The sequence below is a fragment of the Pholcus phalangioides genome, unplaced genomic scaffold (genome assembly GCF_987345545.1).
Source record: "Pholcus phalangioides strain wild (caught in Gottingen) unplaced genomic scaffold, Ppha-v1.0 ptg000001l_1, whole genome shotgun sequence".
Lineage (NCBI taxonomy): Eukaryota > Metazoa > Arthropoda > Arachnida > Araneae > Pholcidae > Pholcus > Pholcus phalangioides.
The window spans coordinates 5,259,270-5,277,924 of record NW_028301594.1 but is presented as its reverse complement, the minus strand read 5'-3'; the positions used below and the strand labels follow the sequence as shown (position 1 = coordinate 5,277,924).

General features: G+C 35.1%; 1 protein-coding gene across 2 annotated transcripts in view; it reads right to left on the bottom strand.

Moving 5' to 3' along the window:
* Positions 1 to 485: 485 nt before the first annotated feature.
* Positions 486 to 18,655, bottom strand: part of spir (spire type actin nucleation factor) — a 148,650-nt gene continuing 130,480 nt past the window's right edge. Inside the window, exons 7-15 of one of the 2 annotated variants that reach the window (XM_089241630.1) lie at positions 16,172 to 16,258; positions 13,726 to 13,837; positions 10,810 to 10,913; positions 10,583 to 10,691; positions 10,225 to 10,358; positions 7,593 to 7,727; positions 5,356 to 5,457; positions 5,064 to 5,191; positions 486 to 3,821 (exon numbers count right to left, since the gene is read on the bottom strand). In XM_089241630.1, the coding sequence (XP_089097756.1) occupies positions 3,308 to 3,821; positions 5,064 to 5,191; positions 5,356 to 5,457; positions 7,593 to 7,727; positions 10,225 to 10,358; positions 10,583 to 10,691; positions 10,810 to 10,913; positions 13,726 to 13,837; positions 16,172 to 16,258 (1,425 nt within the window). In that variant the 3' untranslated portion in view covers positions 486 to 3,307. The remainder of the gene's footprint in view (positions 3,822 to 5,063; positions 5,192 to 5,355; positions 5,458 to 7,592; positions 7,728 to 10,224; positions 10,359 to 10,582; positions 10,692 to 10,809; positions 10,914 to 13,725; positions 13,838 to 16,171; positions 16,259 to 18,655) is intronic. The other variant, XM_089241552.1, reaches the window with a different exon arrangement.

Sequence of the window (18,655 nt, the reverse complement as noted above, 5' to 3'; positions counted from 1 at the left end):
ATTTATTGCTGCATAGAAAGAACTTCTTAGTGAATTCATTGTTTTTTATGAGCCTTGGAAGAGATTGGATAAAAATATTACAATGAGATGAAACAATTTTCATCATCTTTAAATACCAAAAAACTTAAAACACTGCTTACAATTAACAGTAAAACTTCAATTATGCAGAATCACTGAAAATATAACATTCTCATCAAATTAATTAAATGTATTCCTGATAATCATATAGTTGATTCAAGACCCCCCCCCCAAAATTATACGAAATCTGTATATCTTCCCACCCCCCAAACATTTTGGGGTAAATATTAAATCTGGAAAACAGCAAGGGAGACCAGCCTATGGAAGGATCCATATTTTCCGGCATGCCGGGAAATTCGACTCACAGAATAACTCTTAAATATATATACTCATAAAACCGATTGAATTGTCTGATTTGAATCTTGGAGTTCTCTGCCTTGCAGGATTCTTTCAGTTGTAAGAACTACGTTGGAGGTAGTTTAAATTACATTTTTGGTTTTGCTACCATAAATCTTGGTTTATTGCAAACTAGCTATCACCAGGCTTTTTCAATAATAAGAGAATTGAGGAAGATAAACCATTATAAAGGATAAACATGTGTGAGAGGCATTGTTAGACAACCATGGTAACCAAAGTAAACATTCCGAAAGTCATTGTTGAGGCCCACAAACCATTATTACCCAACGGTTTTTTGCCCTGCTCTGATGAACTTTTAAAATAGCCTATCGTTTAAGTCGGGTCCCGTTTCATATGCATGTAAAATTTGGCAACAATCTGTCATAAATTGTACATTTGTATGGAGAACAGATGGAAAATCAATTTTATACATATAGATGTTGGATACTAAGCATATATTCATTTCTGTAGATTACATGTGCTAAATGGAAAAATTAATAGATCTCTAGGTATTTTTATATTCTTTGATCATGTGTTCAAGATTTGAATTAGCAGAGTGAAAAATTAAAGAATTAGAAAAATCGAAAGCACGATATTCCAAAAGAAAAGCGACAGCATATTTCTTCAATCTGAGAAAATGCAGAAATGCATGCAAAATACACTATCTGTATTTTGTATCTCTCAGGCACACGATAATTAAATTAGTATTAAGTAAATGCTCGATGTACATTATAGTTATCAAATTACTGGATAAAATATGTCTGCTACAGTGAAAACTATTATATTCTGATTCGCATATTTATTCAGTATTAGTAGTCTGAATATATGGTCTCATGTCAGAAGCATGAAAGTGCAAATTTTTAAAACGTGGGAAATGATTTTTGAATGTTTATTCTACCCGTTACTCTATGAGCATCATTTTCCCTAAAATGCTTTGTAACATGTGTTTCAATAAGAGTTAAACATTTTCGTTTTTGACAAAACTTAGTAAAATAAGCGACCCAATCAACTAATAAACCAAAAAAAAAAAAAGATGAGCACATTCATGCTTCTGGCATGAGAGGGATGAGATAATGTGATTCTTATTGAAGCTCGTTCTTCCTGACATGCCAGGAATGGATCAGATTCCAACATCTAAAAAGCTGGTGTCCCTGCACTTTTTATGGCATGCGGGGAATACGGTATCATGACCAGTTATGAAACTAAAATACCCTTTTCTTTGAATATAATATCAATCACACTGTTACAATGCAAATGAAATGCTGGTAATGTCACAAGCCTTATACTACAAAGTTTGAAAATGATTGAGGCTTTTATACTAGACATTATCAATTTCATTCATATCTTATCAGCACACAGATCAATCATTGAAAACAAATATTGATTAATGCAAATACTCGTAAAGGTATCTATTGATTTTGATTTCAAAGCCAAATATTTCATACAACATTAACATATGCTTTTTTCGCCACTGAAGGCTAATTATTGCAACAAAACTTTCCAGCACAAAAAAAAATATATATACATTCACATTATAAATTTGTGAATGAAACTTTTTCATGATTTCATTCATAATACCGTAAAATTTTTAATGTTAAAATTATTCATCACTGGGGATAGTTATAACAAGTAAGGAACCAAAAGGGACAAACTCTTCTAACAGCAAAAGAAAACATGAAAATTGCTTTCTAGAAACTTAATTAACGACAAAACACACCACTCCTACGCACCTTCGAACCAAACAAACATTCGCTCATAACACACTTCACTTGCAAAATGTTTATTTCATTTCCTGAGAAAGGAATCTATTTATTGCTGATAGGAGTGAAACTTCATTTATAAGCGCAATGTATATAACTAAGTATATAAATTGGAACTATTGATATATAATTCAAGACAAAGAGATACTAGTGCACGCAATTGTAAAAAAGACCAGGAAAATCTTTCGAATCACTATTTTCTCACCTGGCTCTATATACCTGAATAATTTGCCCAGATTATGCAGAAATGATGATTCGATTCTCATGCATCATCTCTTTTAACCGCAAATGTACAAATACTTCTTTGCCTATGAGCAATAACTCACAATATATTGATAATATAAACTGAGATAAACTATTCGAATGCACATGAAGCACATATGGACAGCGTTTGTGGTTGATAAACTCCAAAAATTTTATCACTCTAATAATAATATCTCACAATGCAGATTTTATATTTTAAAGCTTGAACATTCCATAGTGTGTTTGCGAAAATTCAGGAACATACACATATAGCATCTGGTTTCTTACATTATATACATAATTATCTTCAGACATAAAGATGCCTCCTATAACACTATGTACAATGTACAGCGAGAGAATACGGACAACATAAACACGATTCAGTTGGTTTTTTTTGTCTCATTATTTACACGTGGATGGATTTTTCCAGCAAAATACCTTTTAAAGAAGACAAAGTAATAATAAAAAGCATTTTTAGTTTTAAAATATCATCACACACTCGTAAAACTCACTTGTTTCGATTCCAAAACACATAAATTGAAAAAAAAAACGTGAAATAATACAAACAAACAAAAAATTCACAGCAATTCTTAACACACACTCAGACGTTTTCAATAAATAGCTAATAGCGTACATAATTATACATTATTTACAAATGTTATACATGCATATATACATGAACTTATCAAAGCTAAAGCAACACAAGTTTCAAAAGTTCCAACAAACTGTGAGCTAAGCTTTCATTTTCCGCTAATAATTTTTGATTTTTTTTAATCTTCCGCCACTTTTTGGCGCAAACAAATGAAAAAGAAAGTCACGGTCATCAAAATTATTTAAAAGTCTTTATATCGATTCAGAAATGTGAATATTAAGGACAGATCCATGTCTTATTATACGACCGAAGTTATATGCTGAGGAGAGTTTTTCGCAACATGATTATAGAAAACATCGTCGGGTGAAGACAAAGGGGTTTCTTCAAGAGGCGACATGCAAGAGTTCGCCGTGGGCATCGGTAGCACTGGTGGCTTCTTCTGCGGCCATGTCCGAGAGTTTTTTTGCCTCTTGCTGTCCTTCTTGCCCGAGCTGGCTTTGATGATGTTGCAAACCATCACTTTGCACTCACGGCAGACGGGAACTAAAGGTCCTTTCTTCTTTTCCAGTTGGTCCGGGGTTAAACAGTTGGTCTTCACTTCTGGAATGCAGGGGTCTTGTATAGTCTTTGCCCTTTGCAAGGGGGCTCTTTTCATTGGATGTGTCGTACCATTGCTGATAGCAGAGGTAGTTTTCTTTGCCTTGTTATGTTCGATGACTTGGAGAGATTCCGAGTGTGGGAACGACCGACGTTTCCTAGAGCTGAAGATTGAAGTTTGTCGAGGCAACTTTGGAGTTTGATTTTCATTTGGACTAAGGAAAAGAAGTTTAAAATAAATTGAGACAATTGTACTACAGCAGTAATATGATGATTGTGTTTAATACAGAGTAATGGAAAATATATCATTAAAGGAGAAGAATTACATTGATGAATGAAATTATAGCAGTCCTGAAAATTTGAGGTGAATGAGATCAAGACTACCTCAGACCAATAAAAACTCAGATTATCTAGAAAGCAAGTTTTGGGGGGTAAGCTCCCTATATTTATTTTATGGTAAATATAAAGCATAGGGTGTGTAACAAAAAATTAACAAAATTCGAGATTTATTCCTTGGCAACCAATATAACATGTTCTCATCTGATGAAACTCCTCTAACCTGTATTCTTTGGAATGTACTCATATTTACTCTCATTTTTTTACGTTTTTGATGCACTGGCTAAATTCATTAGATTATGGCTGCCAAGACCCATATCCTTTTTATAACAAAGACTGACAGGGCCTTTAGCTCTGAGGAAATGTTTTTTTTTGTACTATAACTTTATTATAAAGAAACCTGCAGGAGGAAAAATTTTTGCCAGTAGGCCAATAGGCTAGGAATCAATAACCCTTTAGGCCAAAAGTTCTCAAACCTTTTCTGCCTACGACAACCCTTTCCTTAATCAACACTTATCCTCGGCTCCCCAGAGTGCAGTTTGAGAACCCCTGCTTTAGGCAAAATTCTATTCAAACTAAAATACTGGACTTTGTAGGAAAAATGAAAAACACACGCTACGTTCTTGGCTAAATCTAAGAGTAGTGTTTTGAGAAGGAATTTTAAAAATTTGCCACACCTCGGATTATCCAGAACCTTGAACTTCCGAGACTCCATTGTACACGCAGTGTTTGCCAAGATGTGTGATTCATACATCAAAATTAAATTTTACTCCTCCAAATTTCATTGAGAAGTGAAAATATTCCTTCAAATTTTAAGTAATTTTTTTTAATAGTATTATTTCTCACTGATAAAAAAAAAGCAAAAAAAAAAATACCCCTCTTTTTGCAAAAATACTCTTCGACATTTTGGAGATGAGTGATATTACTCTTCAAAATTGTATTTTTGGGTAACACTGGATGTACATAGATCACCAAAATTGCTGTTAGGAAAATCATTTTTTTCACACATCATAAATTGAATTCTAGAGTTCTGAATTCAACATTATGACATACATGGCTAAAAAAACTGCAACTACTTATTCAAAATTTAATCAATAATAATTAGGGCATTGTGCACCAACCTGCCAAAAGTAAAAACTTCAGACAGCTTCCAATGTGAATGACTAGATTCTTCTTCAGGTGGCGGACTGGGTGTGGGACTCAACATGTAAACTGGTATTCTTGCAAAATGTTCTGTAGGTATGCGCATCTAGAAATAAGTCACATGCAAAAATGTATTGTGTTGCACATGGGTAAAAATGCAAGTATTTCTGTGAACAAAATTACTATTTAATTGGCGAGCAACATTTTATCAGTTTGAAATAAGAAAATTTATAATTTTAGTATAATTTTCTATAAAATTTGTTGTCCTACCTTGCTACTGCATTTGTCGCAAACAGCTCTTTCGCACATTTTGCATTTGATGCCCCATGGACCGAAGAAGGAAAACCTCGTTTGTTTACAAGTAAAGCACACCTGATTGAATAGACAAAATTTCGAAAAAATAATTAAGTATCAAAACAAATCAACCAAATAGTCAATTTTAACTAGAGTAAACGAAAACATGTTGGGTGTGATTTTAACTGAGTTGAAACTTTCATATTGATTCATAATATAAAAACAGAAATTCTAAAATAATTTCCATTGCAAGGCCATGACAATGCTTCTGGTGCGTCCCTGACCCACCCCGAAGGGTATAAAGTTTTGTAGACTCAATGCTGCTATCTGGTAGGGCGAGACAGAAATACATCCTGAATAGAGTGCTGGCAGAGATTAAGTTCGAGGCAAAGGGGGGGGGGGAAGGTGCCACACTTTTGATTTCCATTGTCTGGTTTCTTGCTATAGATACAAACCTATAGCCTTGGACCAAGCAGCAAGGAAATGACAACTTAGAGGGGAGAGGAAAATTTGATTTAAAAAATATATAGAGATAAATGTATATTCATAAAAGTGTACTTATGGTGGGGGGGGGGGAAAGCTGAGTGGTATATAGACCAGGGTGGCAAATTTGAGAAATGAGTGATAAAAAAAATTAGTAGAATGGAGAAGGGCAACAAAATTTTTTATAGGTCACACATATTGAGTGACTGTCAAGAGATTGAGAGGCTGAAAAAATTTGCAAGCATGTGAGTGACAAGGAGAGTGATCTAGAGTGAACATAAGCATATGAGTGACCTCCTTCTCCTAACCAGATCATGGCCCGTCACTGTCTCAATGAAGAGATTTTAGCATGTAATTGAAGAAGACCTGGGTCATGCAAGAAGCTGTGCGTGTATTCAATCACCACAATAGCATGTGAATAACCTAAAGATTGACCTAGAGAGCAAAGGGACCAGGTTGATGGGCAACCAAAATAGTGACCTACAGTATGTGAATACATATGATTAATCATCAAAAAAGTGCACAAATATGTGAGGGAGGAAGAAAACCGAGTGTGTTCAAGTGAATGATCAAAATAAGGAAAAGACCAGATCATTGAGGAACCAAAAAAGTGAGAGAAGAGCAACAAAAACATGACTCAGAGAGAGTGTAAGTAAAGGAGTGACCTAGAGGCAGGGTGACAACTAGGTGGGAGCAGACACATCTTGGTGACCTGGATGCCAGACCAGAGGGGTACAAACCTACCCCATAAGCCTCTCCTTCAACATTACAAGAGGGTGTGCCTAAATGCATGCTTGCCTCAGCTGACCAAGCATCTGGTTGTGGCCCTGCCTAGAGAGTAAGGAACCAAGTCAATGAATAACCAAAAGAGTGATGAACAAAGTGTGCAAGTATGTGCAAAACAAAATTAATGAAATCAATGAAAAAGTGGCCTAGAGCATGTGGAAGCATGTGAATAATTAACTCTTTATGCATCAATTAGAAATCACTGAACAGCCCTTCAAAATGCCATATCTTTTTTTTAATGAAGTAAGCTTTCTTCAGATTTCTTCAGAAGGCAAAAACTAAGAGTTGTAGGGAAAAGTTTTCCATTGAGAAATAATTTTTACAAAATATCAGGGCTTGTCAATGATAAAAAAAGAGGCTTTTATGGAGGTGAGATGTCTCATCATTGCCAATTAAAGGGTTAAAACAGTAATTTTGAGTATGATCAGATCAGTTAGCAACCAAAAGAATGACATAGAAAAATAAAGAGTGTGTGAGCGTGGAAGAGACTAAAAGCATGACTTAGAGTGTGTAAGCATCGAATGATCTAGAGAGCGATGTCCTAGGTCAGTGAACGACCAGAAGAGTAATAAAAAATGACCAAGAAAGTGTTCAAGCATGGGAGTATGAAAAAGAGTGACTGAGACAGAAGCGTATTTCCAGGGATTGGGGGGGGCGGGGGGCTGAGCGAGATATAGCCTAGGGTGGTGAATTTAAAGAATGAAAGAATGGGTGGTCCAGAAAGCTAGACCAGAATGGGAGAAGGGCAGAAAAGTTTGTATGGCCCACAGACGGCAAAACCGTAAATGCACCTCTCCATATACAACTAAAATTTGACACCAATCGACAAGCAGAATGAGTTTCAACATGATTGAAACAGTATGAATCATTCAAGTTTTTTTGGTACAAGCTACACAAATTTATATAAAGTTTAAGCGATTACTATTATTATGCTCATTACCTACCTTTCCCTTTAAGACACTTTCGTACATTATTGGATCAACAATGAGTGATTCCAATTCAGCTTTTGTTAAAACATTCCGAATATGAACCACTTCTTCAAGAGTCAATGACAGACATTCCAAAGACTGCCACTGAGACTGAAAACAAAACAGTTATTATTAAAAAAATATTGTAAATAATTATGTCAATGTAAATTTCCTTGAACATAATCTGATATTCATGGGTTTTGGATTCACTCAATTTTATAATGAATCGCCAGGGAACAATCTTATAGGAATCGCGCCCTCTCAGGGACCCTCTTGAAAAATTATTTTTATGCAAAAAAAAAAGCATAAACCTTTGTGTGTGTGTGTGGGGGTGGGGGGGCATTCAGCTCATGGAGGCAGTGCCACGGTTGCTCCAGGCTAGTTACGTCCCTGAGAATCGCTGTGAAAAAGCAAAACTAAATTGAAATTCCACGATTTTCACCAATAACTTGTGCAGACATGCAGTACAGTCTGCACATTGTGCATCAATTTTTACTAGAATAATAGTAAATACTGATACAGTAATCAGGGCCGTCTTTTAAGAGCACCACAGGCTCCAGGGCCAAGTGATTTTTCTGCGGCTCTACCAGGTAAATTTACATGCATACTCATAGAAAATTTCAACTATATCTCATTTTTGTGAGACTTGTACCCGGGTGGGACCCATGCGTTAAGATGGCCCTGACAGTAATAAATGTAGTGTTTCTTTGATTCACGACAAATTCATTCACGAAAACTGAAAACCAAGATCCTGAGAAATACAGAAGAGTTGGTTTGGTCACTCAAGATACTCAACAAGTTTTAACAATATGCTGTTAGTTTTAACTTGTTTAAAGCACCTAGAACTTGCATATGTCAAACAAGCTTATAGGGCCTACTCGTGCTTTTTTTCAATGAATATTTGTTTGCATTCTGTAATTTTTCAATGAGCATTTTTCTCTTGTAATATGGATGACTTACAAAAAAGGAAGTGCATATCATCCACATTCAAGTGCAAAAGTCACCAAGTCCAAAAAAAAAACCTTTTCCCGGACTACTGCACTTGATTACAATTTCCAATTGATTATTTCATGATATTAACTATGAACCAGTGCCTCTTAACACATGGGCCCAGGGGCCTCAAGGGAAGAGGGAGGGGCCTCACAAAAATAAGATCAGGTTGAAATTTTTGAGAATTCGCTAGGTAGGGCCTCAGAAAAATAACTTGGCCAGAAAGCCCATGATGCTCTTAAGTCTAGCCCTGCCAAGAACCAGTTATCTAAGAATAAAAAAACCTACTGTAGGAGTTGGAAATTTGTAAAATAATTTTTTACATTTTTCATAACATCTCAAAAAAGTTTAAATTGTTAAAATCTCAAAACCGGACTTGGTTACTTCTACTTGAATGTTGACGTTGTTTAATATGTAAGGTGCTAATGTATTATAAAATTATGAATATTAGAAAAATGTATACACACATGATATGAAACTCAATAATTATTGCAGTTAGTTAAGGCCAAGCGCAGAAACAGGGTAGCGACAATAGCCCTTACCAAAAGCCTGAATAATATGGACTAAATTTCTCTGTCCTGTAAAATATGGGATGATCCGATGCATCAATGCAATAAGTCACTTCTTTGCCACATCACCCTTGATCTGCCTGCCTCACTCCATTCATAGCTGAAGACATGCCCGTAATTTGGCAGTGCTCTGAGACAAATGGGGCCCCCACAAAAAATATACACTAATTTTTTATAACAATCACCCTTTCAAAAGTGGGGGCAAAGAAAAAGTCTACCCCAGGCCCCCCATGAGAAGGCAGGCCACAGCCCTGGCTGAAGATGCCTGCCCCATGCTTCATTCCCAGCTGAATCTACCTTGGCTTTATCGCAACTGAAGATGCCTGCCTCTGCTTCATTTGCAGCTAAAGATGACTGCCTTTGCACCATTCACAGTAAAGGGTTTTTGCTCAGGTGTGGATCTGGGAGGGTGGGCGATCACCCCTCCTAAGAGCAGAATAATATGGGAAAGTTTTTCCTGTAAAATACACAGTGATTCAATGAGCTTGCTAAATTTGGCCTCCCTCCCAACACATCGTCTTGGATCCGAGCCTAGTTAGGGCTGAACTCAGGCAAGTGAACTGCACAAAGATTCAAAATATTACAGGCTCTTAAGCAAAATTAAAATTCCCCTACAGATTTCATTCTGAATTTAACTGTTCAACAAAGTTTCTATAAATTTCCACTTGCAGCAGCTAAGCCTGTCATTGCTGTTATCACCAATTATTTTTACAATTAATATTGGAAGCACATTATTTTCTGAAATAAAATCATGTGATTCAGGATTATCCCTTCAAAATATTTTTCATAATGTAATTTCTAAAGTTTTTGACCACATCATACAACAAGCAATAACTATTAAAAAAATATATTGTACTGCCTCCAAAGATTAGATGGGAATGAATTAGTCAATACTAATATAAAACGACAAAGTCAATTAAGTGAGAGTCAGTTACACCAATTTATATTTAGGCTATGTATTGCTTTGAATTCATAGCAAAAACAGTTCCTTTACTGTATGTTGCATACATTGAAGAAAAATATTTAGTCTTATATAGCAAGACACTCACAGATTTCCAGTAATCAGACCGCACAGAGCGACTTAAACTATGACTAGATCGATGTACATTTGTTCCGTTGCATGGTTTTGGAGGTGATTCACATACAGTTATACTATGTCTTCTGTCTGAACTACTTGAAGCACCTACAAAAAAATTTTGCAATTAGTCATTACATGTTGATTATGCATTAAATAAATGACAATTTCAGGACAAGAACTGATCACTCAATCAACCAAATGTTATTATTTTTCCACTTTCATTTACTTGAAAGCTTTTTAAACCTTTTTTTATCATGAACAATTTATAGCTATCAATACTTTTGACATATTTTCAATAGAAAACTCATGATGCAGGTAGAATATTTTACCAATGTGGCTGTTGCTTCGGACGATACCCCTCATTTTCACACCATTATGCATTGGCAGAGATGCTGGTTCTTCTCGCGGAGTAGCTGGAATGTCATCAACATCATCATCCTACAACACGCGTTTTAAAATGAAATCAAACATAAAAATTACATATAAACACAATTTTTTTTTAACTTTCGAAAAACCGTAATCATAACACAGAAAGAAATCTTAATGTGAAAATCACCTCAAAACTTGAAGAGAGACGTAATGAAAGATCTGGTTTGATTAGCCTTCTGTGAGGCTGTGGCGTAATATCTGTATCTTGAAGCTTCGTGCGAGAAGTTTCAACTGGAAAATATTAATAGGGCACAAAATTATATTTAAAAAAATGCAACTTCACTGGTTTAAGTTAAGTGCACATAATATATCTAACTGGCTCATATTATAACTACATCATGCTAATTATATATGACATGCAGGGCCGCAACTAGGTCTGGTTCACCCCTGGTGCCGGACCAGAGGTGGTGCAAACTTCACCCTTTAGTCTCTCCTTCAACATTACAAGGGAGCGCCATTCTTGCTTGCCCCAGTTGACGTTGACAAACATCTAGTTGTGGTCCTGTTGACATGCAAATTCATATATATGGTACATCATTCAGGTACATGAGAATGTATGAGAAAAATTAAATTAAAATTTTTGTATAGATGTCTTTGATTGTTCTGTAAAAAAAATTATGTACTGGAGATTCACCAAATTTTATGTGCCAATACTACAGTCCAATTTTTCTGAATTGAAGCCTGCACAGGCATATTGGGCAATGAAATGGCTAAAAAACTTGCCAAGGAGGCCACAAAACTACAGACTCAAGAAGACCACCTTTAGCCAAGGAGTTTGGCCTATTTGGTGCTTGGAAAGGACGTGTTGCAGGCATGGCAGACCAACTCGAATACATGTGCAGCAAGGGATGCCTACAGGATACTATGACGAGTTCATTGGCATTTGAATGTATGGTCTAGAGCAGAGGTTCTCAACCTTTTTTCACTCATGGAACCCTTTTCGGTTTATAATTTCTATAGTGGAGCCCTGCTTGACTCGAGGAGCCTTTTTGTGAATAGTTTTTATGGTGGAACCCTGTAAGCCTCTTTTTTTATTTACTTATCAAATTTGCTAATTTATTTTATTTTCCTCGAGTGGCTGCGGAGCCCCTGGGAAGTGAACACAGAGCACCGGTTGAAAACCGCTGGTCTAGAGAGAAAACAATCGCTATCACCAAGCATGGCCCTTCCACTTTGGCCTACTGCCCGAGTCCAGAACTCTGGCTTGGAATATAAGAATTCTAAACAGCCCTCTGAACTTTCGACGTTTGCAGAAGTTGATTCAATTCTTGGGACCAACAACCTACATTTACTCCACAATAAGATACAAGCTGTAAGAACAAGTGGTCAACATTCATACTCAGAGAACCTGTCTTATGAGCCAACAAGGAAGGTAGTATGGATAGTTATTAAAAAGTATAATTTATGGCCAAAAAGACAAGCCTCAGCTGTTTCATCTACTATTGGCAGTTGTGAATGTAATGGAAGCAGCAGCAGCCATATAGAAGACAATTTATATCTTATTCCGGTGTGATTGCTTATACTGGAAAATCAATGAGTTTGGTGTATTCTACATTGGATAAATTGAATTCCAGATTCTATCATATACAAGGCAAGATTATTGTGTGACTATTTACATAAGAACATTGTACAATTATGGACTGATTAACTGTGGATGATGTTATGATCACAATTTTTACTCCAAATTCTTTATTGTATATATGTATGGCTGGTGCTGCCAAGGTTTTCTTCAATTACTGGGAGGATTGGAAAAGTGACAAACCATTATAAAGGCATGAACTATTATACATATATACTGACAACATTAAAGAAGTGACAAACCATTGTAAAGGCATATACACGTCAGAAATGCATTGTTAGGGAACCTTGGTAACCAAAGTAACAATTCAGAAAGTCATTGTTGAGGTCCAAGAACCATTGCTGCCCAACAGTTGTGACTCATTTCGGGCATTTGCCCTGCTCTGATGAACTTTTAAAGTAGCCTATCGTTCAATCTGGGTCCTGTTTCGTATATATGCAAATTTTGGAGGCGATTGAATAAAATTATAGATTTGTATAGAGAACATGCACACACACACAAACACATACACAAAATCAATTTTATATACATAGTATATATAGATGTATGACTATTGTTGTTTGTTATTTTCAGATAAATTAATAAATTGCCAGATACACCTATCCTTCGGGAACACTATGATATCTCTCTGAGATAGGAAGCGGGGTGTGTCCAGTCCTTCGATATCAAAAAAAAAATGCTGAAATAGATTCCGTGAACTTGATATAAGGAAGAAAATTATAATATATACTCAATGAATGTAACAGAAGAACATTTCGTAGATTCTTATTGACCATCAATTTCAATACTCGTGAATCAGTCTATTTAGAAGTGATGGTTTTATCGCCACAAAGCCTTTCAGCAATGAAGTGCAGATGGGAGTCGTCTACCTTTTTGAAAAAAAATTTCACCAACAGACGTCATTTAAAATGCAATCAGAAAAATATTCCTTCACTGCCAGTTAAATTCTGATTTTATTTATATTCTTAAGTATGTGTTTGGGTGCTGCCATCCAACTTCTTAAAATGGTAGCGCCCAAGCACATACTTAAGAATACAAAGCAAATCAGAACAGTGCTGGACATTAGTGCTAAAAGTTACAAAAATACTATGAAAATATATCTGTATCAAACCAGACATCAAAATGTCTGGTTTGTCTTTGGCTCCTAGGGGTGTCACCATTCTTTGTTAGAGGCATCGCAATGAGCTGGCAACATTAATATGTACCTGTTCAGAACTTTGTACTTTTCTAAGACGACCATTCTGAAGAGACATTCATAAACTTTGACTAGGAAAGGGAACCAGGGGTAAAAAAAGTTTGAGAAACCACTGTTTTGAAATAAAGAAGTTTTTTTCTCTCCTTAAAAACCGAATCCGTTTATCTAGGTTCATGTTAGAATCGATGAAAATATCAAGAAAAAATACACCAGCTGAGAAATAAAGAGCTTGATTAGATTTATAAACAGATATATTTTCTTCTCTGTACCTTCACTTTTTCCTGTTGGCTTCAGCTTGTGTTCCTGCTTTATACTCTGCATTAGTTTCTCATATAACGTCAACTGCCTTGGAGGTGTGGGTGGTAACTTCCTTCTCGAAACCTTGAGGAATAAAAACACTCTTCAACATTGCATATTGGAAAAAGTATGCCGGAACATTTAGTTCATAATATATTATGTTTACATTATTTGCAGCAGATGATTCATAAATGATTTTTTTTTTTAAAGTCACACTTTGAGGGGTTTTTGTGTTTAACATTATATTAATGGGAGAAACAGCAAGGCCGTACCGAGGGGGGACTTGGTGGTCTGCCCCCCCAAAATGTGATAATATGACCAAAAAAAAAAGGAAAAAAGATGGCCAAATCTATTGTTCTATCACGTTTCCACAAAAGAAATTTCTGGCTACGGGCCTGAGAAACAGAATTTGTCAGTTGCAGTTGCTTGTGATGACATATGGGCCAACCTTCTACAATTTATTTTTTGAACATGTTTTAAGGAGGTCACGCATATATGCATTCTGTAGCTGAAATTTCAATCAGTTACATCTCTCATGATATAAAACCTCTGTGCCAAAATTCGGTGTTTCCTAACAATTCTTTCTGGTGTTACACTTTCAAGTGCACCACTAGAAGTTAGTCAAGCATCATTAAAACATATACTGTGTATGTACTACTCTTACATATATGTATCCAAGCAGAAATATGTTATATCTAATTTAAAATTTAATACACATATGTTATATAGATTTTATTTGTTTCAAAATTTGAGGAAATTGACTTTATATAAAATTCAGTTTTTACAAAAAAAAACTTGATCAACATTATGGTTTTGGTTGTCCTCAAGTGTGAGGGTCGACTTATACATGAGTATACATATACAAAAATACAGGGTGATTACATAATTCACCTTGCTGCATTTTATGAGAAATCGTTGATCCTAGAGGTATATTTTCAATTAGAAAAGTGTCCAAATAACCTGTGAAATTTAGATATGCCAATCATGTTGCAAGAGGTTTTATAGTTATTAAAATAAAAAAAAATTACTTTTTATAAAAAAAAAAGGGCACCCTGTTTTCAAAAAAAAAACAATTAAAAAGTTGTTGCCTTATGCTCTCCTGATGCTAAAAAAATGTCACGTTTATAAGTGCAATATTCGCAGAGATATTTGAATCAAAAAATCTGAGGAAATTTGGGAAAGACCAGCATAAACGAACAGTGCTTCTTTCTCTGGTTTATGCTGTTCTTTCCCGTTTTCTCTCGTGTTCCTTGGTTTTTTTTGTTAGTCTCAGGAAAGACAGCAAAAACTTTCTAATTGGGTTTTTGAAAACAGTCAATTTATTTTAATATGACTATATAACCCATTGCAATGTGAATGACACATCTGAGTTCTACACGCTATTTAGATACTTTTTCTAATTGGAAGTATGCCTCTAGGATCAAAGTTTTCTCAGTAAAATGCGGCAAGGAGAATTATGTAATCATCCTGTGTACAGTAATAAAGTTTATATCAATGGCATCGGAGCCAGAGGTGCAGTGGGTACTTGAGCACCCACAGTATTTTGCAGCACCAGTCTGAGCACCCCCAGAATTAATTCAAAAATCAAAATCTCCCTATAAAGATGAAATCTAGAACCCACAGGTCTAAAACCAAGGCTGTAGCAAGGGAGGGACTTGGAAGTCTGATTCTCCCCCCCCCCCCGAAATGTGAGAAAATGACCGAAAAAAGGCAAATCTATTGTTCTATCACTTTGATTCCCCCCCCCCAAAACAAAATTTCTGGCTACGGGCCCGTCTAAAGCACTTCTGACATTCCTGGTTTATACAGCAAATAACTCAACAAACTAAATAATAATTATTGTGGATTCTGATAACTATTTCATAATTTAATGAGACTGAATGGAATGTAAAAAAAAGTGCAACTTGGGTACTATTTTTTATTTATATTTTTTGCTTTCTTAGTTGGATATGACGCTACTTCACATGTTCAATGAAGGAATAAACCAAGTTGATCCATCATCGAAGAATATATTTTTCAGTATTGATAATTTCATTAAACAAAAACTTTCGCATAGAAGTTGAAGTTCACCTTCAGTTTTCTTATAATGCCAAAACCACAAGGTACTAATTGTTGTTTTCTTAAAAGGTGAAAAGCAAGTAAAATCAAAGGGTGAAATCCTTCAAACTTGACATTGAGAAAAATATCAGCAACAAATCCTTTCGTGAACAATATTAACAGCTGGGTTTATTCTAGACACTTTAATCAATCAGAGGTAATAAACGATAAACCACCCTTGGTCTAACAGTCATGCCATGCAAAACAGACGAGAAAGAAATTAATAAAGTTTGGGGAAGATGCATACAGCTGTACACTTTTTTTCTTAATTGCCTGTTTAATTTTTTGGTTAAATTGTGACAATTTAAATTTAGCACCTACAGGAACTAGAGGAGGCCTCGACCTTATAAACTCTAAAATCAAAGCATGCGCATCTTTCTTCACCCTGGGAGGTATATCACCATTCACCTAGAAAGAATAAAATGGAAATTAAATGGAGGGAAAAAATAACAAAATTTGGGATTCATTCAAATAAACAGAACTACAACTACATGCAACCTGAAACTAATGCTAACAGATGTTTACTCTAAACAACTGATTAAGGTAGGGAAAAATGTCTGACTAGAGATTTATATGTGCTAATAATAATTTTAACTATAGGATTTGGAAGAACGAACAATTTCTTAAAAACGCTACATAGCTGTAGCATGATCTACAGAGTGATTCACTCAAGACTCTATACAAACAAGCGCTATTACTACTACTATTGCAAGAGATAAAACATTTCAAACTGAAATTAAAATATAAAACACATTTTTCTATCACAGCGATATCTTAAGAAAAACACTATTAATGTTCCAATAAAATACTAAATTCAGTATTGCGCACTCAACAAGTGACTCGCAATGCCAAAAAAAAAAAACCTTGAAAGTCGATCAAACAAAACTTGATAATCTTTAGGAAAAATCTCTACTCAATCAGTGACAAGAAGAAGAAACAGACAGAAATGCTAAACAGCACACACACACACACAGATGCCAATTTTAGAAAAAATATTTGCTTTGTATTTAAATTACAGCATTATATGTTTTCTCATCTTCTAAAAAGAGTAATGCTTTTCCTAAGATAAAACAGGTAAATTACCCAAAAAATTTTACCGATTGGGTTTCTAATTCACTAAACTTCAAGCGTAATGTTTTATTATAATGAAAATCACATTATCTTTTCAATTCTGTGCTTACATTCCATGCAAACGAAAAGGAATACAAATTCAACTCAAATAATTAAGATAAAGAAAAAAAAGAAATACACACATGCATAAATAAAAGTATATGTGGGTCATTTCATGAAAGAGCATGTTTAAACTCAGGTGAAATTGATAGGCGACAAGAAATAAAATAACCCAACTTCCACTAAATTACTTTTATTGTAGTAATCGTGTTTGATACCCTCATCTTCAAACAAAATTTGCTTTAACACTTTCCTGTTCACCACATATCCACCATGCCGTCCAATAAATGTAAAAAAAAAAAGTATCAGGAGTAAGAATGTCATATAAAACATTGTACATCCTTAAAAGTGGTATATACTGCTACGTACAAAAAAGCTCCGGAACTTATTTTATTATGGAAGAATGAGTACAGATAGAGCCTGTTTAGCTTATTTATTTGGTGTTTCTATTGAAGTAACTATCCTCAGCAATTATGAATTTTTGACGTTGTTCATACAAAGATGTAAATGTGAATTGCAAGTGCAAGTTCTTTTTTTTTCACATTACCCAGTGTTTTCGTCGCTACTCACTGCACTTTTTTGAAACATGAGAATCGTTATCTCCTTAAACAAATATTTTATCAGAGGAAAAAAAGAATAGTCACATGGTGGGGGGGGGGGGGGGAATGGATCAAGAGAATTAAGCTGGTTGTGGAAACAGGGCCCAATTTTTGTGTGGGCAACATGGGCATTTGCCCAGGGTCCTGTGTTTTAAGGGGCTCCCAAATTTATAATAGTATATATTTTTAGTAATATTTTTTTTTCGGTAATGCACAGTGTTTGGTTTGAAAAAAAAGAAAGTATATATTTTATGCAAATTTTTATTTGTGAAAAATTTTATTCATAAAAATTCTTGTGGCCGATCAAGCCTCAGAAGTGCATATAGAAAACAAGTTGGTGATACAAGATGTACAAAACCTTTCTCACTTGTCACAGAAACCCATGTTCGTTTAACCTCAGAAGATGCCTGCCACAGATGTGAGCAAAACGGCAGGAATAAAATGCCCTAGGCCATGGCCTAATAGCCCAAAAACCACTTGAAGTCATTAATCAATAATAGACTTTACACAGCATGCATGACAGACACACCTACTGCAATATTAACTTCACAACAAAAATAAATATTTCAATGTGTCACAGTGTTTTGTTTGAACTGTAACAAGCATTACACATAATTAAACTTCACATTAGGTTCACAACATATACACACACATTCCAACATGCATCAATTCGTTAGAAGTTCCGCAGAGGAATATGAACAAGGTGCATGCATGGTTTAGTAGCAGTCTTTTGTTTGATTCCTAAATTTCTCATCTGTTTGACCATAAAATGATCTATTAAATGATGGCAAGAAATTTTGCACGTTTGATCGACACGAAATCCTCAAATCTTCATGAAGCTTCTGTATATTTACAATACAAAAGTTTATGCATTTGATCTTGCAAATACTTTTTTCAGATGACCTGCAACAATTTTTGTCTTTGGTGCAGGTTGGTGACACAATGCCACAAATGTTAATAATGCTTTATAAAGGTTTAGAAGAAACATTTTCCCAAAAGTTGCGACAGCATTGAATCATCATTGACAACATCACCA